Raw genomic sequence first — 24,375 nt, forward strand, 5'->3', positions numbered from 1 at the left:
AATTCGACTTCTTTAATACATCAACAAAAAGTCATGAAAGGAACTTTCATTCACAACAACATTCCAGTACTTGAAGAACGATTGCCAAGGCAAAACGCCAACCATTAACATTAAAAGGAATGAGCTCATTTTCAAATCATAAGTCCAAATGATTTTGTTTTCAAAAGTTAATATAATATTTTTCATAGATATTGTAATACATCTTAAAAATAAAGACAGATGGAATTTACATACGTACATGACAATGGCAGCCCAATGGATTCCCTAAATTATATATTAATGCGGCCTAACGAAAATAAAATGCAATGAATTTGCAACAATCAAACAATACAACAGACAAGAGTACAGAGATAAGAGAGAGATGAACTTAAAACTAAGATTATGTTAAGGTACATACGTATTTCGTGCTATAGCTAAGAATTATTTCCTATGAACCCGTAACTATAGGCCGTTCGCTTGGCTACGAGCCGCTTTGGAGATATACATACACTCTGCTTACAAAAAGTTTTTTACATTCTTAAGCATAAACAAACGCATCTGTAAGTTTGTAACTCATTCAATTTCTATATACAAGTCGTTGCGGTGATTTATATTTTGATCAGCTTCAGGGTCACTAAAAATGCTGCCGTCAGATTCTCCCTCATTCTCGAAGGAGGCAACGAAATGAAGCGATGACTCAGCTGATAACCTGCTTGGAGGCGTCTGTGCGTCGATGAAAAAGTCTATTTAATTTGAAGAAACATAAGTAACTTTATTAGTCAATCAATATACATAGTTATACAATACAAGATAATGTAAGAATGAAGTGGGTGAATAAAAAGTAAAAAGAATAGAAAGACATACTGACAAAGAACACAATAAATTTTGATAATTTACCTGCCAATTATTTTAAATACTATTGTTTTTCAATATTCTTTATGTTTTTGTGCGATTTTGAAGTCTAAAATTTTGAGTGCTTTGAGTCATGACTGTGAGTGTGGGTGTGTTGTGTGTACACATAGATAGATATACATATGTGTTTTAGGTTTGATTGGGCCGCTAAAATGCTACGTCGTGAAGTTCAGGAGTCGTGGGCATAATTTGAACTGTAAAAAATATTTCACTTTTCAGTTTTCTCCCCAGGATGGTGTGATTGATATATACAATGTAGGTAGCATAGGCGATAACAAAAGTAATATGATTAACATTCCTACCTGATTCAACGCCATTCCATTCGCTGATCACCTGGTTGTGCATATGCTGATGTGGATTCGGAATGTCTTCTACAGAACCCTCATAGATCTGCGGATCTGTCGCCAACTCGTCATGCTCCGTCATGTCATCAAAATCAAAGATTTCCGTAACTTTGACCTTGTTTGTATTGTCGTCTGTATAGTAGTAGGCATACAGAGCATCATTATGTGTGGTCATTTTGAGCACATGCTCAAAATTGTCAACATCGTCCTCTAGGGATGTGGCCCCGCACTCGTCAACTAATATAGATACTCTGGGACCATATAACCGACTCGAATGTAGCAGTCCTGTTGCATCGAAGTGAGGTTGATCGTATAACTAAACAAGAAGATAATGGATGTCAGGAATTTTTTTTTTAAATTGTTTCCACCTGAAGTAGGACTCACCGTGAACTTATTCAGCAGACGAATTTGCATGGCATGATTCAATTGAACTATTAGCTCCTCGACCAACAGTCGCATCTGTTTGGTCAGCTTTGGTGTCAAAGTGGTGATTCTGTTGAGAGTGAAAATAATTTATATTATCCTCTTAAAAAAATAATAAAATTAATAAATGTACAAATAATAAACCTAAGCCAGTTGGAAAACCCCTTTTACCGCTAGTAGTTTTTCGTTTTCTCTTTTCCTTCTATATTTTAGTTGTATTGTTCTTTAGCGATGACCAAAAAATTTTAAAAAAGTATCACAGGGTTTTCCAAATACATTAATTATTAGAAGCCAACGTTGAGTTTTGCGAACGAAATAAGTAAATGGGACAGATTGCTTTGCTGTCATTTGTGGTTAGGTGAAATTAGTACTTTGAATAACAAATTTGTTTAAAACTTTTAATACACAAAAAAAAGAGGAGATTTTCATTTATACCCTTGCAGTCCTTGGCAATAATATTTTTACATTTTGCAATTTCTTTCCCGGCAACACAATTCATCAATACGCAAACAAAACATTATTACTCTTTTTACTACAATTTTTTCTTCTTCTTCCATCATTCCCTAAGCAAAGCACGGCACGCATTCATATACAGTTCATGTAGCGTTGCGTCTGTGTGTATGCATGTGCTCTGTTGATTTGATGATGACGTAATAGGCAGCAAGTAGCGATGCCAGCAGCGTTTTGAACCGATTTATATTGACTGTAACTTGTGTTCTATTTATCCAATCAGATTCAAAATTTGGGATCTGAGATTTTTATCGAATACTATCATATTGGTAAATTTCATGGGGATACTCCAATTTTTATGAAAATGTTTCTTTTAGAGAAATATGATATAATGGTCCGATCCTGACAAATTTCGTACTTTATCTTACCCGGGTAATAAAAAGCCCCAAAAAACATTTCATCCCGATAGCTCTTAAGATGGCTGAGTAAAACGCATACGCACAGACGGACGGACGGACAGACGGACATGGCTATACCAATTCAGATTTTCATGCTGATCAAGAATATATATACTTTATGGGGTCGGAAACGTCTCATTCTGTGCGTTACAAACATCTGACCAATTTTATAATACCCTCTGCAAGGGTATAAAAACGACTTAAAGAACCGGGAAAATTGAGTGACAACTGAATATGAAATCTAGCGATCAAATAAAATATCAGTGCACCCAAATAGGGAGTAATTTTTCTCTATCGATATCAACGAGACGCGTGCATAAGTCCTGCAGTGATCATTGAATGCTTTATATTGAAAACAACTTATGAAACTGGAACTACTGCTTTGCCAACAAATACAAATTTTGTGCTCTCAGTTTGAGCTGTGTGGAAAAATATTGTTCTTAGTAACCAAAAATATTTAATTTAGATAAACCCGAGGTGTAGCGATATGAAATTTGATATTGCGCGCTCCAAAACAAGTTCATGTGTCCAGAAATTTTTATATGATTATATGGACGGAATTCCCGGTAATTGAAAGGAGTCTAAAGTGTTTTATAAACTATGTCCAAAATCGTTTTTGTGCCATTTGGACAGGATACATACATTTTCTAGCGTAATAATGCCTCCAATCATACAACAAAACTCACAGAAGCTTATTTAAAAGTCTCTTCAATTCTTATTTAAGACTGGTCAACAAGCAGACTAGACCCAAATCCGATTAAAAATCTTTTAGACATCTTGATTCAACGGCTTTATGCCCACGGAAAGCCATTTGCAAATTTAAAGGGCTTATAAGAATCCATTTTTCAAGAATCGGGCAAATTGGACATCCAAATGCTCCAAAACACGCCTTATTAAATGGTAGCTCGTATATTGGAATTGGTTAAAAACAGAGGAGAGGGCTATTGAATCGTTCAAAGTTGTTTCAGTTTGTTTTTATTTTTCATTTTAAAATTAGGACACAAATTAACAATGTGCCCCGGTTACTTATTTCGTTTGAAAATATTTTGTTTTATTTTTTTCTTATTTTGCCCTATGCTTTTTTCCATTTTAATGGGCTAAAATATATTTATAAATTTAAGAAGTTTGAATTTTTTTTAATTTCTTTATCCGTATAGTTGTTATAGATAGCAATGTAGTGCACCACTTACTTATTTCGTGCACCTTATGTAGATACATATGTACATATGCAAATCGGAATTTCGCAATTCTTGCCTGATAAGCAATCTTTTTTGATTAACTTATAATGAGAGTTAAATATTATTGTTTACACACTCATCGATTGAAAATTACAACTAATATTCGTTAAGTCTTAATTTGTATTAAATAAATCCTGGATATTATCTATAATGTTGCTAATTTCACCACATTAACTTATAAAGGGGTTAATAAAATGTTTGGCAGCAACCGACCTACGCACTGGCGAATGTTTTACCAAATGGCTTTGGTATCTGCTTCATTGTTCTACAAAATAGAGAGACAAGACAAACCATCAGATTATCTGATGATGTCAAGAGTCGTGAACGAGTATACTCACTTGGAAACTGTGGCCAAGAAGAAATCCATGGGCACAGTAGCGGGCAGCGATAGTAATTTGATACCACGATGTTTAAATATCCAATTGGCCAGACCTTTATTGGCCTGCTCGATGTAATCCTGAATGACATCCAGCACCGTTTGAGGCATGTTCGAACTTAAAGCGTCCTGAAAATGGATCATAACTGTATTAGTTGAATATGGTGGGTAAGTATCCATGGATACTGACTTTTCTATGCTTTTTGCATTCTCGACACTCTGGATCAAATTCCTGTGGCTGAGCCACTGTCTCAGAGACCACAAATGTGGATTGTACTGCAACGCATCGTCGGCAATTTATTAGATTGTTGCGATGCAAGAACTGAAGGGCATCGTCGAAACCCTGCTGACAGAATTTCGACAAGAATTCAGGTCGCGGTGGAAAGAGAATCCGTACGAAACGGTTGATGTTCTGTCGGGATATTTCGATGCTAGTATTGGCCCAGTTCAGATGAAACAACTGTGAGCTCTGGTCCCGCGGGCAAATGTCACTTTCGCCGCAAAAGGGACTAACTGTGATGGTGTTCTCATCCAAAATGGGCAAGTTGTCGGAGAAAGCCCCATCCATGTAGCGCACACCGCGGAAACGGGGAGGCAATATGCCGGAGAATCCAGGTATGAAGCAGGCACACAGCAACGCCTGTAAGACCTCTTCCCGTGACTCAAACTCGGAGATGATAACGTTCTTGCCATCGTAAACTCGGGTCAGCGAAATGTGCAGACGCCCGTTTACTCGCTTGTGTGCATCATCGGGCAAGTGTTTCTGTAGGCCCTCCAGCAGACATGTTTGTATATTGAACGAGGGGCTAAATGGACCCAGAGAGTATCGACGAGCTTCATTAACGACACGAAAGAAATCGGATGTCATGCTGCCTGTTTTATAAAATTCGAATGGAAATGGAAAGAGAATATTGGAAAACATGAATTACTTTTAATATACCATACTACATATGGCAATATATATTATTTATTTGCGTCATTTGCGATGTGTGTATCTCCCCAGCCAACCTAAAAGGTCAATTGGTGTGGTCAATATTTTGATCTTGTTTAGAAATGACGGAAAAACCTTGTGCTCATGGATGGCCCCCAATGTGTTTTCAGCTGATAAGACAAAGCATAAGGCATAAATTGAAACAAGCAAACAAAAAAAAAAATCTAAAAAGGAGTAGTTTTAATTTTTATAAAACAAAAACATTTATAGTACACAAACATCCATAAATACACATATGGCATACATACAGTCTATGCACACTGACGAGCAACACTGTAACACCAGTTGGGGTAACCATTTTTCTACCATTTGATTTAGTAACTATTTGCCCTCTTCTTTTTATCTTCTTCTTACTATTAAATATATAACTCGACGTATGTTTAGAGCACGTTATACGAAAGTCAATTGGCTTAGCCTCTCAAGCCACAAAAAGGTCTCAAAATTAAAAAAAAAACCCAGGCCTGGGCTAACTTCGACCGCGTCAAAGTTTGTATACCCTTGCAACTTTTTTGGCAATTCTTCCTTACCTATAGCCATCAAAGTGGAAAAACGTTTTAGCTAAAAAGGCTAACGATTGCGGAAGAACGGCCTACAATCTTAGCATAGGAAAAATCTAAGATATTGATCAAAGTCACTGTTTACCACCGATCGTTCCTATGGGAGCTATATGATGTGATAGTTACCCAATCTTTATCAATTTCGGCACAGTCATTAACAGATATATTAAGCTAACAAATGTTTATTTTGAAAGCAATCGCGTCAAAAGTAACGAAGTTATTGATAAAAACCACTGGTTTCGAAAGATCGTTCCTATGGGAGCTGTATGATATAGTCACCCGATCTTGATCAAATTTGGCATAGTCGTTTATGTGTGTAATAAACTCATCAATATTAAAAATATTTCAAATTTCATAGCTCAGAAAATAACGAAGTTATTGAGAAAAGTCACTGTTAGTGACTTTGCCATTTGTATGGGAGCTATAGGATATAGTGATCCGATCCGGCTAATTCCGAGATATACAACTCCTGCAGTATATACAAGCCTACATGCAAAATTTCTGTAGCTCCAACGGTCTAGGAGGAGTTTGCGTTGATCCAGACGGACGGACGGAAATAGCTTTTTGAACTCGTCTCGTCATGCTGATCAAGAATATATATACTTTATATGGTCGGAAATGCTTCCTTCTATGCGTTGCACACTTCTGACCAAAATTAATATACCCTTTTTGCAAGGATATAAAACTATCAAAGAAGCTAACTTGGAAAATGCCGAAGTTTTTATACCTTTGTAGTCTTTGGCAATAATTTTTTTTATATTTTGAAATATTATTTCTCTTTTTACTACAATTTTTTCTTCTTCTTCCATCACTCCCTAAGCAAAGCACGGCACGCATACACATACAGTTTATGTAGCGTTGTGTCTATGTGTGTATGCATGAGCTCTGTTGATTTGATGATGACGTAGTAGGCAGCGCTTAAGCCGATTTATATTGACTGTAACTTGTGTTCTTTTTATCCGATCAGATTAAAATTTTTGGGATCTGAGGTTTTATATTGGTAAATTTCATGAAGATACTCCAATTTCTGCAAAAATGTTTCTTCCAGAACTATATGATGATTCTGATCCTGATCTGATCCTGATGATTTTCATACTTTATCTCACCCGGGTAATAAAAAGCCCAAAAAAATTCATCCCGATAGCTCTTCAGATGGCTGAGTAAAACGCATACGCACCGACGGACGGACAGATGGACATGGCTACATCGACTCAGCTTATCATGCTGATCAAGAATATATATACTTTATGGGGTCGGAAACGTCCCCTTCTGTGCGTTACAAATCTGACCAATTTTATAATACCCTATTTATGCAAGGGTATAAAAAAAAATGAAGTAAGTCGACTCGCCGACTTGGGTATACCATACACCAGGTGAAATAAATATTTAAAATTTCGAAAACCAAATGTATGTCTATTGAATTGTTTTAACATGCCTCATAACCATATGCTATCTCGCTCACTCTACAAACACACGAGCACTCTAGCGCCGCCACTAGCCAACGGCCAATTCTGCCCTTATGGATCGCTTAGCAAAATACGTTCATACGCATATTTTGCATGTTTCTAGTCCGATTTCAACAAAATTTGGTAGTTTGGTAGAAATAGTCAAAAAAACGTCAAAAAATTGGAAGAGCCAATCGGTTTTTTCTAAATTATGGAGGCGGAAGTGGGCGTGGCAACATATTAAAATATATATAAAATCTGCGCGCATACTAAGCCAGTATACATACTAAATTTGGTGACTTTAGCTTTGTTAGTTTTCGAGAAAATCAGTTTTGTTTAATTTGCAGGGGTGGAAATGGGCGTGGCAAAATTTTTAAATAATCAATATCTGCGCGTCTATTAAGCATATGTACATACATACCAAATTTATTGTCGGTAGCTTTCATAGTTTTTAAGAAAATCTGTTTTATGTAAATTCCGTCCGTCTGTCCGTCCGTCTGTATGAACACGCAGATCTAGGAGACTATAAGAGCTAGAGCCACTAAATTTCGTATGTAGACTCGTGTGGTTGGAGTTTTGGCCACGCCCCCAGAATTTACATAAAACTGTTTTTCCTAAAAAGTATAACAGATAGAGACATTAAATTTGGTTTATATACTCGTTTAGTTAGCGCGCAGAAGATAATTGCGCAGATAATAATTTTAAAAAATCCCATTAGAGCCCACAAAATTTACAGAACATCATCTCAATAAAAAAAACTATCTAATATTAAGTAACAATCGAGTGAAATCAGAATTTAAGGTCAAAAAAAAATGTACTCAAATTTTTTGCCGCCACTGTATGTACATACGAATGTATATGCACATATGTATGGACATATGTATGTACAAATATTGATAAGGCGGTCAACGTGGCCAGATGTGATATGAAACCCCCGTTCGTTTTATTTTGACAATACATAACAAACTTATTGATGTATGTATGTATGTACATATGTATGTACATAGATGGAGGTACGCTGTGGTGCCACTCGCTAGCACTTTTACATCTTTCTATTAGATTTGCGCGTTAAGGTTCCAAGCTTATAAATAATAACAGGAAAACACGCCGTTGACGCAAAACCATAAATCAGGCCACACAAGGAAAACTATAAATCGCTGACGCTTTAACATTTATACATTTATGTACATAAAACACACATGCGTCAAATTTGTATGCGTACAGCTGTTATCTATGATTTTTATACCCTTGCAGAGGGTATTATAAAATTGGTCAGATGTTTGTAACGCACAGAAGGAGACGTTTCCGACCCCATAAAGTATATATATTCTTTATCAGCATGAGAAGCTGAGTTGATATAGCCATGTCCGTCTGTCCGTCCGTCAGTCCGTCTGTACGAATGCGTTTTACTCAGCCGTCTTAAGAGCTATTGGGCATGAAATTTTTTTTCGGGGTTTTTTATTACCCGGGAAAAATAAAGTATGAAAACCATCAGGATCGGACCACTATATCATATAGCTCACGAAGAACTAGAAGAAACATTTTCATAAAAATCGGAGTATGCTATGAAATTTACATACCTATGTGATTGTAAAATAATTGTAAAATAGAGAGTAAAACTGTTTTGTTTGTATATTGATGAATTGAGTTGCAGAAAACAAATTTTGAACATGTAAAATTATTATTACCAAGGGTATATAAACTTCGGCATAGCCGATGTTAGCTTCTTTGATATTTATTTGTTAAACATATTTTTATGATCGAAAATGTAATTATTTGGGTCAATCATCAGTTATCATCGATAATTATCGATCCATCTAGATCGATCTCGCTCTTTTCTATGCATACACATGCATGTAGGTCCAAAGGTATGGCTTGCGACTTTTGAATTTGAAAGCCAAATCTTCATCCAAGTCCATAACGTTTATCATTTTTGTACCAGCAACAGCTAAGTCGAACTGGCCATGTTTTACCTGTCTGTCTGTCCGTATAAACATCTAGATCTCGGAAACTCTGACAGCTAGAGCTACCAAATTTGGTATACAGTACGTTCGGAGAACACGTGCCCCCCGAGTTGGAAAAAAAACTATTGTTACCCCCCAATATTTCAAATATCCCAAACAATTTGGCAGATCTTTCACTTAGTGGAATTCCGAAGACGTCGAGACTACTTGCCTACTTAACGTTGTTTTTATTTTTGTGACAAAGGCAACAAAAGATTGGCTTTAATGGTGGTAGCTCGCTATAGAATCCTTCATATATGGCATTGAAAAACAATCTAACGTAATGTATGTACTTTATTAATGGCCGTGGGTAAAGTTTGAGTATTACAATTATCTACATCTAGTGCCGTATTAATAAGGTTTTTTTTATCGTTGTTTAATATGTAAGTTTTTTTGTACCCAAGAAGAATAGATCCGATGCCACTTGGTATGGTTTATATTTTGAAAAGTGCAGCTTTTGAATCGCGGACAATCCTAAAAACATAGTCAAATTGGTCATACCAACCTTATGAGCAATCATCTAGGATTCATAATGCTGTTTAGTTTTCTTTAAAATTAGCTTAATTAGAATATATCAAGGTCCGTCACATGTTTACACAATTGCATCGATGATCGCTTTTAATGGCCGATGTCCCGAACAAAAAAAGTCGAATGTGTAAATTGTGGTTGAAACTGTAAATGTGCAACGTATCGGATTTTATTTACTAAGGAAAAGAAAAACCACAGACCCACACACACTCATATATATATATATATTTTTTTTTTTGTTTTTTTGGAGGCTCGTCTTTATTTTTCATAAACAAGTTTTGGCCTCCATCCACATGTGTTTATTCATGATGGCAACAAACTTTCAACATCGGTTGACTTCCAGGCCTACCTTGCTTACCCCCGCTCCAGTGTGGCCATGGTGATTCACCATAACAATTGATAAATCGCTCTCTTTCTTTTTCACTGTTACCACCAAATCTTTTTTCCCAAGAGCTTTATTTTTAATTTGTTTGCGTATCCAACGACTAGTGTTGTAATCGATATGCGTACTAGAGAGCTGCATGAATGAGAGAAAAGTCAAAGTCAAATGAATCCATTCGAATTGAATTCAAATGAATGAGTGACAACTACACAATGAAATGAATGAGTGTGAGTTAATACTTGTCATACTCTAAAAATACGTAACTCTGTTTAATGAAAGGCAATGAATTGAGTGTCAAAGCATCGAAATGTACTAAGGCACTCGAATCATTAGAATTAATCGAATTGACTCATTATACCATACACCCATAGGGTGAAATGGTATATTAAAGTCGCCAAAATGTATGTAACAGGCAGAAGGAAGCATCTCCGACCCCACAAAGTATATATATTCTTGATCAGGATCAAAAACCGAGTCGATCTAGCCATGTCCGTCTGTCCGTCCGTCCGTCCGTCCGTATGAACACCTAGATCTCGGAGACTATAAGAGCTAGAGCCACCAAATTTGGTATGCAGTCTCGTGTAGTATGTACGCTTATCGAGTTTGTTTCAAATTTTTTCCACGCCCCCTTCCGCCTCCAGAATTTACATAAAACTGTTTTTCTTAAAAAGTATAGCAGATAGAAACATCAAATTTGGTTTATATACTCGTTTAGTTAGCGCGCAGAAAATAATTGTTCCAACTTTTTGCCACGCCCCCTTCCGCCCCCGGAATTTACATAACTCTGATTTTCTTAAAAACTATGAAAGCTACCGACATTAAATTTGGTATGTAAGCTAGCTTAATAGACGCGCAGATATTGACTATTTAAAAATTTTGCCACGCCCATTTCCGCCCACGAAAATTAAACAAAACTGATTTTCTCGAAAGCTAAACTCACCAAATTTAGTATGTATATTGGCTTAGTATGCGCGCAGAATACATATATTTTAATATGTTGCCACGCCCACTTCCGCCTCCATAATTTAGAAAAAACCGATTAGCTCTTGCAATTTTTTGACCATCGCGATCAAATTTGGCAGATAATAAATCTTATCTATTTCTATCAAACTACCAAATTTGATTGAAATCGGACTAGAAACATACAAAATATACGTATGAACGTATTTTGCTACTCGATCCATAAGGGCAGAATTGGCCGTTGGCTAGTGGCGGCGCTAGAGTGCTTGTGTGTTTGTAGAGTGAGCGAGATAGCAAATGGTATGAGGCATGTTAAAACAATTTAGTAGACATACATTTGGTTTTCGAAATTTTAAATATTTGTTTCACCTGGTGTATGGTATACCCAAGTCGGCGAGACGACTTACTTACTTCATTTTTATTGGGATGTTTAAAAGCAACAAAAACTAATTATTTGATCAAAAATGTAGGGAAAATAATGGCGAAACTAGGGCTATTCAAATTAAAATATGCTATACACCAAAAACTTTAGTACGCAGTTTTGGATTTGACAATTTGGGACAAATCTTGTAAAATCTAATTTTTCTAAATTAAATTCCTAGTTGCCACGAACAGTGAAAACATAAATAAGGCTATCTAATATATTATGAAAAATAATATTCTCTAATCCATCATATACACGATGGATCTATCTTTTAATATTACTTCACTAGTTGGAAAAAAAAAATCAACTTCTCTGTAGGGGGTTTGAAACCAATAACAACAGTATGTATTGTAGTCTGAGTAGGTCTCCACTAAGCCACTGACCACACTAGTTTTGTAGTATAGTAATCACATATAGTTCAATGAAGTAAGTAAGTCGTCTCGCCGACTTAGGTATACCATACACCAATAAAGCAAATGTTTCAACTTTATTAAACAAATGCATTTTCACATGCTTTTTACAAGCATATCTTAGTATCTCGCTCACTCAATCATACGAGCACCCTAGCGCCCCCACCAGCCAACGGCCAACTCCGGCCTTATGGAAAAACGTTTATATGCATAACTCGACTGTTTTTTGTCCGATTTTGATCAAATTTGGTATTTTGCTAGATATTAGTATTAAATTTAAGTGTGCCAAATTTGATTGCATAAGGTAAAAAATACGGGAGAGAATCAAGTTTTTCAAATTACGGGGGCGGAAACGGGCGTGTCAAAATTTTTACACATACAAATTGTGTGCATTTACTAAGCGAATATACATACCAAATATGGTGTCTCTAGCTGGAATAGTTTTTGAGTTAAACGCTTTTTTTGAATTGCGGGGGCGGAAAGGGGCGTGGCAAAAATTTTAAATAAACTTGATCCTTCTACATACTACACAAGTCTACATACCAAATTTGGTGGCTCTAGCTCTTACAGTCTCCGAGATCTAGGTGTTCATACGGACAGACGGACATGGCTAGATCGACTCGGTTGTTGATCCTGATCAAGAATATATATACTTTGTGGGGTCGGAGATGCTTCCTTCTGCCTGTTACATACATTTTGGCGACTTTAATATACCATTTCACCCTATGGGTGTATGGTATAAAAATATACAATACAAATAAATAGGTGCTAAATACTAAAATCAGAATTGGGATTCGAATGGATTCGAACCATAGCAACTCATTGACTCACTTTCTAGCTCATTCAATTCGTTTTGTTTCGTTTGGATGTTGTGCGACTGCTTTTACCTCGCACACTCATTTACTTGAAGTCGATTTTCAAAGTCATTCAATTAATTCATTTGGTTTTGAATGTTGTTAACTCGAATTGATTTTTCTATCATTCATGCAGCTCTCTAATGCGTAAAACATATTCATACATATGTAAATGCAATCCCGACCATTCGGTAACCTATTTTCCCCTTCTCTAACTTCCGGTATTTTGATAATATCAATTTGTGTAGGCCAAATTCTCAGCCCCTTCTAACCAGGTGAGTAACTTAATTTATATACATACATACATAGGTCACTACGATGTCTTTGACCTTGGTATGCCTCCACACACACACACATACATCCAGATACATACATATGTATGCAGTATGTATGTATGTATGTACATAACCAGCTTATGAATATTGACATCGATATGAGCATACTGACTTCTTGGGGTGGGTTTTCTTTAAGTGGTCTTAGAACGTTACATGCTGCTAAATGCGTATGTTTGTAGCAGGAGGTGATACAGCTGTCGATAATGGCGGGCCCAACTGTTTGTACATACATATGTACAAACAAATGTACATACTGTTTTATAACTTTGCTTGGGTCTAATGTTATTGTTGTCTGATTATAGTTTATATAAAATAACTGTGTCATTTTACAATTGCCGTTAAACCTTATGCTAAATTTGTCTTTACATTTGAACATTTAAGACCCCACAAATCTATGTGCATTGTTGATATGTATGTACATATCAACGTATGTACGTATGTATTAGCATCAATTTGCAATGGTAGCTAAATGAAGCTGATAAGCTTGAAAACAGCTGCAAAAATGAATTGTAATTATATACACAAGTATGTATGTATATACTATTTATATATATACATATATGTATATGAATGTAATATATGGACATACATATGTACATATATAATATCAATATAAAAACATATTGTGCCTATGGTTCTAATCGAAATGGAAATAGGAAACTCATTCAGATTTGCTGATTTCATAAAGTAGAATAACCAATTGACGTCAAGTGTACATGAGAGAGAATGAACTAAATATGTACATGTACATACATATGTAGAATAAAGGCGTTTTCAAACGATTAAAGTGTACATTCATATGTATTTGTGTAAAAAAATGTCAAATCTAGAAATTAAGTGATACACCCGCTACGTGGACTTTGAGCGGTATTATATATGTACAAAGAAGGTACATACAAATATAATATTGTCGTATGATAAGCCAAAAAACAAAAGGTAAAATACTACCGATAAGCGACAAATACGTACTATTTATACACATATGTACATCCATACAGAAATATTGAAACAATGCACGCCAAGGACTACTCATGTGCTGATAAAATTACAGTTATACCTATGATCCTATGAGCCACTGTATTTGTAGTGCTAAAAAATCCAAATTTGTGAAGGTCGTTCGTTGGCTTAGTAAGTCCTAAATATAAATACATACATATGTATATGATCTAGTGATGGAGAGTGTATGAATAAGCTAAACAAAAGAATAGCGGGCAACTCCACGAACGAATGGCTCGATTAAGCATCGAATTGAGCTAAACTTGATTACACCGATACTGTAAACTTATCAAAAAAGAGTTCACTACATATATATAGATACATATATGTACGTATTCATGTATATATGTACCAACTGGGTTGGCTATGTAATAGAACTACATACATAGGTAGAGCGTAAACTAGATGTATCTGCCAGTTCAAACCACCACTTTGAACTCGAAGTCTATTTTAATTGCCCAGTAGACGAAAGTGTTGCTGCCAACAAAATTTAATTGCTGCAATTAAAACCCAAAACGAAATTGTAGGGGATTACATGATTCATTACCTGCACCAGGTGCATCCCTAGCCCAACTGAACTTTCTACTCAGTGAACTAAGAAGAAGAAAGCGGGAAACATAGAGGGGAGGAGAGAGAGAGATAGAGAGAGAGAGAGAGGGAGAAAAATGCAAGCGCAACAAGCGAAAAAAAACAAACTAAAAATCATGTAAGAATGCTTCAAATAGAATATTTCAGATGTACAAATTACTTGAAATGAGGGGATGGGTAGTTGGAGATTGATGATTAATAACAAGACTAATTTAATTGATTCTATGTATGTATGTACATATGTACATATCTTTGTGTGTACATATGTATGTATGTATGTATGTACACCCCATCCGCTGCGTGTGCCGCTAATCTGATTGATAAGCTAGAGAATCAGCAGCCTTCATGAGTATTACTCACTCATCTGCAAGTGAAGTTGGCGGGAGGTTACCGAGATAATGATGGGTGTATGTATGTGTGTGTGTTGGAGGGGGCTTGTGGGGTTTTGATTGGCATGTTTATAGTAAGGTTGCAAATGAAGCGTTTAAAATACTAGATCTTGTAAATAAACCTATTTTCGTTGAAATATATGTATGTATATATATGTACATTTGTATGTTTATATATTGTTGGTTTTTTAAATGTGTGTAGGTATTGTATTTATTTATTTAATGCGCCTCAAAATAAACAAAAAAAAATCGACCTTCATCCACATTAATGTACGTTTTAGTTATACTGTCCACAAGGGTGTAGTCATTTAAAAGAACCGAAGATAAAATTCGATATGGCTTTTTGGCCCCTTTTTGTTACACCTATGGCTGTTAGCTTAACATAGAAATGTAAATAGTTCCCGCATTGCGTCGTAGTTTCTACGCTATTCGAGTCAAAGACGAGCCCCCCAAAAAAAGGGCGTGCTATCGTGTACATACATACATATGTACATATGTAGGTGGATGTAACTAAGTACTTACCCAATGGCAAATCGCAGAGCAGGCAGCAGGCGGCCAAGGAACCAGCTGAAGCTCCTCCAATCTTCTCGAGCAATAGATGTGGAGCATATTTCTTGAAGCACACTGCCACGCCCACATGATAGATGCCTAGAAACCCGCAACCAGCGAATGATAAATTCATTCTTTATTTTATTTTATTGTATGTGTTAATATATTATATGTATGGCAAAAAGAAATCGCGTAATTTCCTTTTTTTCTATGTATTTTCTTTTATGACACAATCGCCTCGCGATTTACAACGTTAAGAACTCTCAGTTGATTATTGTTTGTAATAAACACTGTCGTTCGGTAATTAAAAATCTTTCCGTATGTTTTACACTTCTTTCAATAATAAAGTAATGGACCTCCGCTCTTTCAAAATAAACACTCCGTACCGGACCGTTATTTAGCAACATATGACAATTTTTTATGCTAGCTGCTAGTGCTGAGAGGCACGTCGATGATGTAAAATCGATAAATCAAGATTTTGCTACCGATTTTTGATACATTTTGGTAAAAATCCCATCACCATTATTTATGTTCTATTTTTGGCCGTTCGAACAGCAAATGTAGACATCCTTCACTATATTTTTGAATATTTTTAGGGTAAATATTTACTTAAGTTACTCGGACCCAAAACGCGCTTAAACTACATAAATTTGGTATCAAACGAAAGAGAAAACTTCGACGAGCACGACCTCAGGTGCGCCTTGGCGATTTATTATGTAGTTTTTGTGTAATTAGCAAAAGAAAAATTGTGTTTTTAGCAGGAGTATAGCTAAAAGTAGCTATTTCCGGCTAAAAGAAGCTGTCAAATTTTGAGAAATACTCGAATACGCGGGCTTTTTGAAACTTTTGCTCACACTATTCTCAACAAACGAAAATATTGTTGAGTTTACATTATTTCTTGATTTTAGAGAATAAATATAGTTCAGAATACAATATTCGGGTGCCAGAGCAGTCGAATATTCCCTAATTCAATAATTCAGAGTAAAATATTTGGCTGCCAGGGCGGTCAAACAACGCGCCATATAAAAAATAGCATTTACCAACACTGAAATCTAGTTTTAGCCGACTTTTTCACTTTTCAACACTGAAATCTCGAGTAGCTTAAGTAAATATTTACCAAAAAATCCGCTATATGAACATTCCCAGTGTTCGTACCCCTATTTTAACAGAGGTAATATTTGAGTCTACTAACTAACATTTGGTTTATTTTTTGCTGTAGCTTAAATAAAACAGCACTTATTTGTCAGATTTTCCAAAATGTATTTAACTTTATTTAATGGCACTGGGTATACATTCAGCATAACTGGTATGTTTTCTTTGATAATAAGATTTGTGAATCAATTTTAATTTTCTTAGACTGTTTTTCTTAGACTATATGGAACTACGCATGCGACATAGAATTTTGGGCGTCCCGGTAGGCACGGCCAACAACAAATACAAAGGTTGGAGTCCACAGGATGCCGGTAAATGGATGTACACAACGTGTGGATGGGGGTGAAAAACTCTATCTTGTAATGTGGATTGGTGTTTCTCTCACAGCTCTGCCCGTGGAGTTTTCAAAATTCGAGACACAGTTGCTCTTGGACAAAGGTTTAGCATTACTAGTTGACAAATCCCGATCTTTGTCCATATCGCCATCAGCCCAGGAGATAAAATATTACAAGAAAATGTTTGATTCACGAATAGATGGACAAAAAAATGCACTTAAGTCGGAGAAACTAAAGGAAACTGAACGTTATCTGGCCAAAATAGTTATGGGGAAACGCAACAAGTTGTTAAAGCTCGGTCTGGTTAATGAAGGTATGTGGCAAGAATTACTATACAATTTTCTAATCTATTACCAACTCTAGCTAACGAAATGACAGCTGAAAAAGTCCTAAAAGAAATGGCAGATGACTTCAAGTTTGAAATGCACAACACACTGGTGGAGGTTCCCGGGGAGCATTTGGCTAAGCATTGTTCGTTTGTTTATAAGTTCTTGGAAATACATATTCTTATTAATTATCGCTTGATTCAGCCGCAGAATTGTATGTGGAACCACTGATTGATATTTCTGGTCTTAAATATCGAATTTTTTGTGATCTTTGGCAAAAGAATAAGTTTATTACGTCGGGAGAGTCATTTGGTGCTGATTTTCTTGTCTATTCTGGCGACCCTCTAATCTATCATGCCTCCCAAATTGTAATCGTACTTGAGGATTCTGTGATTCGACCGCTGGAGTTCATTGGCAAGGTCCGTCTCTCCGTCATAGTCAATAAGAGCTGCATTTTTGCCTATGAGGACAATAATGGAATCTGTTACCAGACTGTAAACTGGTCAAGTTACATGAAGTGAACCATATAAGAAAATCATGCTTATGCTTATATAAAATAAAGCTTAAACAAAATTCTTACATTCGCGAAACATTTTAACTAAATTCTAAATATGTAAAACAATAACTAGTTTAATATTTTCTCTCTCTCTCTCTCTCTCTCTCTCTCTCTCTCTCTCTCTCTCTCTCTCTATCTATCTCACTCTCTCTCTCTCTCTCTCGGTCACATTAGTGCAACTTTCGCATCCAAAGTCGCTCCATCTCTTTCATAAGCATGTGAATTTTTCACTTACGGATATATACATATGTATGTACATACATATGGAAAATTTAAAATGCCAAAGATTCTTGACACACAGTGTTTGGTATAGTAGTTAGTGATACTTTTTAGTCACAACCATATCGTTCAGGTGACTACGAATTCTTTGGCACATAGTTTTTTTACGTAAAAATTAACTGCTCCGAAAATTGTCGGAAAAGTTTGCAGTCATAGAAGGAAAAGAGTGCACAGATATGGCGCCAAAGAGTATTGTGAGTTATTGTCAATTTCCCACCAATTCCAATTTCTTGCATATACATACATACATATATGTATGATATTCAAATTATATGTACGTATAAACGTTTTTCACTAGGTAGGCATACACCTGTAGTGGGCACGCTCTGGTGTAACATCATTTTTTGCTCTCTTGAAACAAATGCTGTAATCCCTGTTGTCGGCACCGTTATGACGTCGGTTGTCGGCACCCATTTTTATACCATACACCTATACGACTCGGCTGTTGATGCTGATCAAGAATATACATATATACTGTATACAGTTTGGACGTTTCCGAAGTGGTGATTTTGCTCCATTCAGCGCGTAGGGCCTCTTTGAGGGTATCCTTTGACGTTATGTGGTGAGAACGGATCTTTCGTTCCAATAAGTGCCACACATGTTCAATGGGATTCAAATCCGGTGATTGGGGGGGTGTTTTGAACTGCTTGCAATGATATATGAGCCACTCCTGCACAAGATAAGACGAATGTTTTGGGTCATTATCTTGCTGAAACTGCCAATTTGTGCCACTGAGACCCAGTTTTTCAGCACTTGGGCTTAAATTCTCTTTGAGAATGTCTCTATAAAGGTGCTTGTCCATCGTTTCATCAATAAACACTAGGTTTCCAACTCCAGAACCAGCAAAACACCCCCAAACCATCACATTGCCTCCACCGTGTTTAACAGTTTTGAGCAAGTTATTTTCTTGAAGCTATTTATTGGGTTTCCGCCAGATTTTTTGCGCTCCATCAGACCCAAATAAATTAAATTTAGACTCGTCACTAAATATGATTGTGTTCCAAAATGAGTCTGGCTTATTTACATGTTGTTTCGCAAATTCTAGCCTCTTTTGCTTGTTCACCTTAGAAATGAAAGGCTTGCGCCGAGGAACACGGCCATGATACCCGGCCTTATGTAAGGTATTTCGAACAGTTTGGGGGGTGAAATTAGTGTCAAAAGATTCTTTTAGGCTCTCACATAATTTCACAGCCGAAGTATGAGGATTTTGCGCAACCGTGGACACCACAATCCGTTCCTGGCGATCTGAAAATTTTTTTGGCCGGCCTGTTCTGGGTTCTGGAGCTATTTTTCCAGTTTGTGTGTAATGCATAATAATATTTCTTACACTAGACCATGATCTGTCCACAAGAGTGCCAATTTCCCGATAAGATTTATTTTCCAAATAGAGTTTAATGATCAGTTTTCGGATCTCCAAAGAAATTTCAGCACCTCTAGCCATTTTGCCCTTGTCTTCTTAATTTTCTGATTAAAAGTAATTGCAAACACGTGCAACACCCAAAACGAACGCAAAAGTAAAAGAAAAAATGAAAAATAACGGTAGATTTCCATTGTGGAAACGAAAGAGCGTTCTAGAATAAAGCGTGTGCCAAAACTTTTTTGATGAAAATTTGTGCCTATATTTACATTTTTGTATTTTGCAAATGAACCAAAGCTGAAATATAAATTTTTTTTGTTCAAGATTAAATATAATATATGAGTTTAATAAATGTAATTTTTCATTTACATATAGCTGTGTTAACAAAAAAGTTACAGCTCTTAGAAGTTGGATTTTTCAAGTGTGCCAATACTTTTTTGACTCACTGTATATACTGTATGGGGTCGGAAAAGATTCCTTCTGCCTGTTACATACATTTTGGCGACTTTAATATACCATTTCACTCTATTGGTGTATGGTATAAAGAGTCAAAGATTTTGTGGTAAGTAAAAAAGTGGTACAGCTTGATTTAATTATTATTATTATTTATTATTATTATTAAAGTATAGGATATAGTTATAAACTATCAACCTAACTATATTTTACAAGCACTGGCAACTAAGGCCTTCGGCTTAGACGAAAACTACATCCATACTAGCCTGGGATTCGAACCCGGATCCTCGTTGTTCAGTTGACTAAATGACTGGGCCACTTAGACAACTCATCTACCGAGGACTGCAGCTTGATTTAATTAAAAAGTGAATATGTAAATAATTGAAATAAATAAATTTCAGCTTTAAAACGAAAAGTCACATCGTGGCAAACTGCCACGGAAATTGCGAGAAGCCTTGATTTAAATGAGGTAATAGTTCGCACTATCAAAAATAATGAAACTGAAATACGACGTTCAGGAAGCATTGGGTCATCCATATCTACAAAATTTACCAGTAGAGCACGTGCATCAATTTTGGAAAAAATGGAAAGAGCACTTAGCATTTGGATTGACGAGAGCTACGAAAAAAAGATCCCTTTAAGCCAGCAGATCATTCAGGAAAAGGCACACAGGATTTATGGACTGCTTGAGCAAAATGGAGAGCCCTCTTTTAGCATAGATTTCGTTGCCAGTAATAGATGGTTCGAGAAATTTAAAAAAAGGTTCTCCGTTCATAGCTTAAATTTAAGGGCGAAGCGGCATCGGCCGATGATGGAGCTGCTACCACATACCCAGGAGAGATTCAGGGGTCCATTAAAGAAGAGGAATTCCTGCCCGACCAAATTTTCAATGCGGATAAAACTGGACTTTGCTGGAAAAAAATGCCAAATCTAACTTTTTTATCAAACAATAAAAAAGTAGCTCCCGGCTTTAAGGCACAAAAAGATCGTTTTACACTTTTGCTGTGTAGTAATGCATCAGGAGACTTTCAAGCAAAACCAATGCTTGAGATTGCTGTGAATGAAGCAAACAATTCGAAATCAGATGACAGCAGCTCTGAAGAAACCGATTCGAATAGTTTAACGATAGAAAAGCTCCAAGAAGGATTCGCATATGCTAGCAGCTTGGAATCGTGCTTCTTCATCGAACGACGACTTAAGTTTAAGAGAGTTGGAAAAAATACTTTCGCCTTATAAGGAGTGCTATATACATAGAAGCTTTAAAAGCCACAAAACAATCAAAAATGACTGATTTTTTTGATAAGGAGCCACCAAAAAAGAAAACATTGTTCACGCCACCGGGTGAACAGCAATTAATTTGTTAACAAATTTAACAAATTTTTTTCTGCCCATTTCGAACTTTGAGAACGTAACCCCTTATTTTGTACTGAATCCATGTTTCGCTTATCACGATTTCGCTTAACACGACGATTTCTAGGAACCACCAAACTGCACGTCTTTGCTCCAACTAATGGATCAGGTCGCAATATGGAGTTTTAAAAGTCACTACCGTAAAACTCTAATGCAGAAACTTAACGCGCCAAATAACTCGGACGATTTTAAGAAGTTATTTAATATCAACAACGTCATCTGGAGCATTTCGGGTTCTTGGGATGCCGTTATATCTTCAGTTTTGAACAACGTCTGGAGTCATTTACTGTGTTTGCAAATAAAGATGAATATGAAAGTGTTAAAATTAAAACAAAATTATTAAAAATGTTTTTTCATCATAGATACGGACACACTCGATGTTTTAACCGCAATAATGAATATGACGGACCAATTCACAAATAATGATCTACAATCATGGCTCGTGTGTGATCAAAATATTCTTCCATTTGCCATTTTATCGGACGAAGATATTGTCCATACACATAACTAAGGGTAAGGATGATGGTTCAGATACAAGCGATCAAGAATCAGATGTAGAAGTAGCAGCTTTAAAAGTATCTTTTCAAGAGGCGATAACTGCATCTAACACTTTGCTAAATTTTCTTGAAAACTTTAATTCTTTTGAAATAACAGATCAAGATAAAGTTCAAGTTTATAGGATTCACGAGACACTTATGAATGAGAATCTAAAAGCTAAACAGTTAAAACAAACAACAATACATAATCCTTTCTAGCTTTTGGTTGCATTTCTTTTTTAATAGTTGTATGGCCATCAATGTAGGTTGATTTAAAGATATGAATGTACATATGTATGCATGTACATACATATGTACTTATAATATTTCAAGTCGAAATACGTGAAAATTTTGCTCTCGATTTCGACTTTCCGTGGGGGCTTTGGTCCCAACCGACCCGAAACACGAAACTTTGTGCTTTTTTTTTTGACCACGCCCAAATTAATTTTGACCTTAAAATTTCTTTAAAGTATTAGAAATATAAATGTTAAATTTAAAATCGATATCTGATCTGGTTCAAAAGTTACATATTTTTGCCAGTAACTTCAACGGAATCAGTCACTGTGCGAAAAATTTTCGCTAGTTGTTTGCGTTGATCGAGACGGACATGGCGATATATAAACTCGGCCCGTCGTGCTGATCAGGAATTAAATATACATATTCGGTGATGCTTTTTTCTATGCGTTGCACACTTCTGTCCAAAATTAACATCATTTTTATTCAGGGTTTTACTTATTCACATTCGCACATCTACAGTGCAGATTTTGCATTGAGAGCCGAGAGCTTGGAGCGGAATATGTACATATGTATGTACATATGTATGTATCAATATCTACAAAAAAATTAATAAATTAAAAATGAAAAGAACTTTTTAAACTTCACTGACTGTGAGATATTGTATGAATTTATGTATGTACATATGTATGTATGTACATGTTCTTTCATATGTATGTACATATGTACATGTACAAAAGTACGCACATACAGACATACATACATACATATGTATGTACATACGCTATCGGTCTCCGATTTCGACTGGGAAATTGGATACAAAACAAAAGGTATCATACCAAGAGATAGAGTAATTTCTTGGACTCTTGGCTTGTCTCCCACATTAACGGAGTGCGCACTATTACCGCTCGAAGCTCTCCCAACCTCTCCTCTCAGTGGTTTAAGCGAAATCAAATTGTACCTCTCAGAGCAGGAGTACGGACAGTGCCGGTGCTCCCACTCGTTCACTCGCTCGTTAAATAAAATGTGAGTTTATTATGGCAACGGCAACCACCATGAGGAGATGGTTTTTATTTGTTCTTCCGTGAAAATAATTTGTGAAGTGACGATTGCCTTTCATTGTTAAAATAATAAGTTGTAGAATTTTGTTGAAGGTTATAATTTTATGGCCTCACTAATAGCTCCAATATATGTACATATGTATGTACCTATCTGCGGACATACATGTGTATGTATGTACACACATCCATACATACTTAGTGCAAACGCGATAGGCAAATACAGTTTCGAATTTGTTTTGAACGAATTTGTGCTGAATTCTTCATGCTTTGCTTTCATTCGTTGTTATACATATGTATGTATGTGTACATATCTACATACATACATACATATGTGCACATGTTTTGTGTATGGATTTGTGTGCGTATATGTATGTGTGTGTGTGTTGTGGCGAAGGCCAAAGTAAAGCGAAGCAGAAAAATCGCACTTTTCGAAATTCAGTCCCAAGTCAACTAATGCCACAGTGGGCTTATTTTTTTGTTTTAATTAATTTTACCAGCAACATTTTAGTAACCTTTTTAAACATGTTTTCTTTAATACTTTGCACTTTTTGTACCTTGAATTATGTCATTCGTATGCCATTATGTACATATGTATGTAATTTAGGCAAAATATCCCACTGTTCACCACATATTTATTCTGTTTTTTAATGCCTCCTAAACAACTTACCGTTTTGCCACCCACCACCTAACCTCTCACTACAACCACCGCTCTCGTACATGCATACATACATGCATACATATGTGCATAGCGGAGCGTTGCCAGCTGTGAAAATCCCGCTCACTTTGTTGCCTTAAATGCTGATTGGACCTTTTAATTTTTGGTCGCACAGCATCAAAACACCTCTCACCACTGCTCTCCCTTGCCAAACACACAAAAAACCAAAACAAACTGGTCTCTGTCTGTGGTTCTCCAGTCGATTTCTACTCTTAAGCGGGACTTGATCTGCATAAGAAAATTAGGGTCAGAGCTGGTATATGCACATACACATGTCAAAAGTAACAGGTGATTGGAAAAGGGAAAACAAAAAGAGAAAATTTTTTGGAGCGCGCGAGATTTTCACTAGAGAGGACGTAAAGAGCGCGAG

The 24,375-nt window shown here is 36.1% G+C and overlaps 2 protein-coding genes across 4 annotated transcripts; one reads left to right on the forward strand and one right to left on the reverse strand.

The window, feature by feature from the left end:
* Positions 1-495: 495 nt before the first annotated feature.
* LOC6651947 (patatin-like phospholipase domain-containing protein 2) lies at positions 496-15,769 on the reverse strand. 3 transcript variants are annotated; one of them, XR_002724399.2, is made up of 7 exons: positions 15,565-15,768; positions 4,371-5,053; positions 4,143-4,309; positions 1,620-1,728; positions 1,194-1,551; positions 877-1,085; positions 655-722 (listed from the first exon to the last, which is right to left on the reverse strand). XR_002724399.2 is itself a non-coding variant. In XM_023180951.2 (6 exons), exons 1-6 carry the CDS (start codon positions 15,722-15,724, stop codon positions 553-555), a joined length of 1,647 nt encoding a protein of 548 aa, XP_023036719.1. In that variant the 5' UTR covers positions 15,725-15,768; the 3' UTR covers positions 496-552. The 3 variants fall into 3 exon arrangements, 2 of the variants coding, with proteins under 2 accessions (XP_023036719.1, XP_023036720.1); XM_023180951.2 differs by lacking the exon at positions 877-1,085 and having other exon boundaries at positions 496-722; XM_023180952.2 differs by lacking the exons at positions 655-722; positions 877-1,085; positions 1,194-1,551 and adding an exon at positions 4,018-4,069 and having other exon boundaries at positions 1,684-1,728; positions 15,565-15,769.
* A 1,003-nt stretch (positions 15,770-16,772) lies between these two features.
* LOC6651948 (probable tRNA-splicing endonuclease subunit sen34) lies at positions 16,773-17,983 on the forward strand. The gene is made up of 5 exons (XM_002074369.4): positions 16,773-16,897; positions 16,962-17,054; positions 17,131-17,391; positions 17,442-17,549; positions 17,609-17,983. Exons 1-5 carry the CDS (start codon positions 16,849-16,851, stop codon positions 17,923-17,925), a joined length of 828 nt encoding a protein of 275 aa, XP_002074405.2. The 5' UTR covers positions 16,773-16,848; the 3' UTR covers positions 17,926-17,983.
* Positions 17,984-24,375: the final 6,392 nt, after the last annotated feature.

The sequence above is a fragment of the Drosophila willistoni genome (genome assembly GCF_018902025.1).
Source record: "Drosophila willistoni isolate 14030-0811.24 chromosome XR unlocalized genomic scaffold, UCI_dwil_1.1 Seg106, whole genome shotgun sequence".
In the NCBI taxonomy this organism is placed as follows: domain Eukaryota; kingdom Metazoa; phylum Arthropoda; class Insecta; order Diptera; family Drosophilidae; genus Drosophila; species Drosophila willistoni.

Coding starts and splice junctions, on each gene's coding strand:
- LOC6651948 (XM_002074369.4), top strand. CDS start 16,849: ATGTATTTAACTTTATTTAATGGCACTGGGTATACATTCAGCATAACT. Junction 17,055..17,130: donor TTGGAGTCCACAGGATGCCG/GTAAATGGATGT, acceptor TTTCTCTCACAG/CTCTGCCCGTGGAGTTTTCA. Junction 17,550..17,608: donor GGAGCATTTGGCTAAGCATT/GTTCGTTTGTTT, acceptor CGCTTGATTCAG/CCGCAGAATTGTATGTGGAA.
- LOC6651947 (XM_023180951.2), bottom strand. CDS start 15,724: ATGAATTTATCATTCGCTGGTTGCGGGTTTCTAGGCATCTATCATGTG. Junction 5,054..15,564: donor GCTCTGCGATTTGCCATTGG/GTAAGTACTTAG, acceptor TTTATAAAACAG/GCAGCATGACATCCGATTTC. Junction 1,729..4,142: donor TTCTTGGCCACAGTTTCCAA/GTGAGTATACTC, acceptor CACTCTCAACAG/AATCACCACTTTGACACCAA.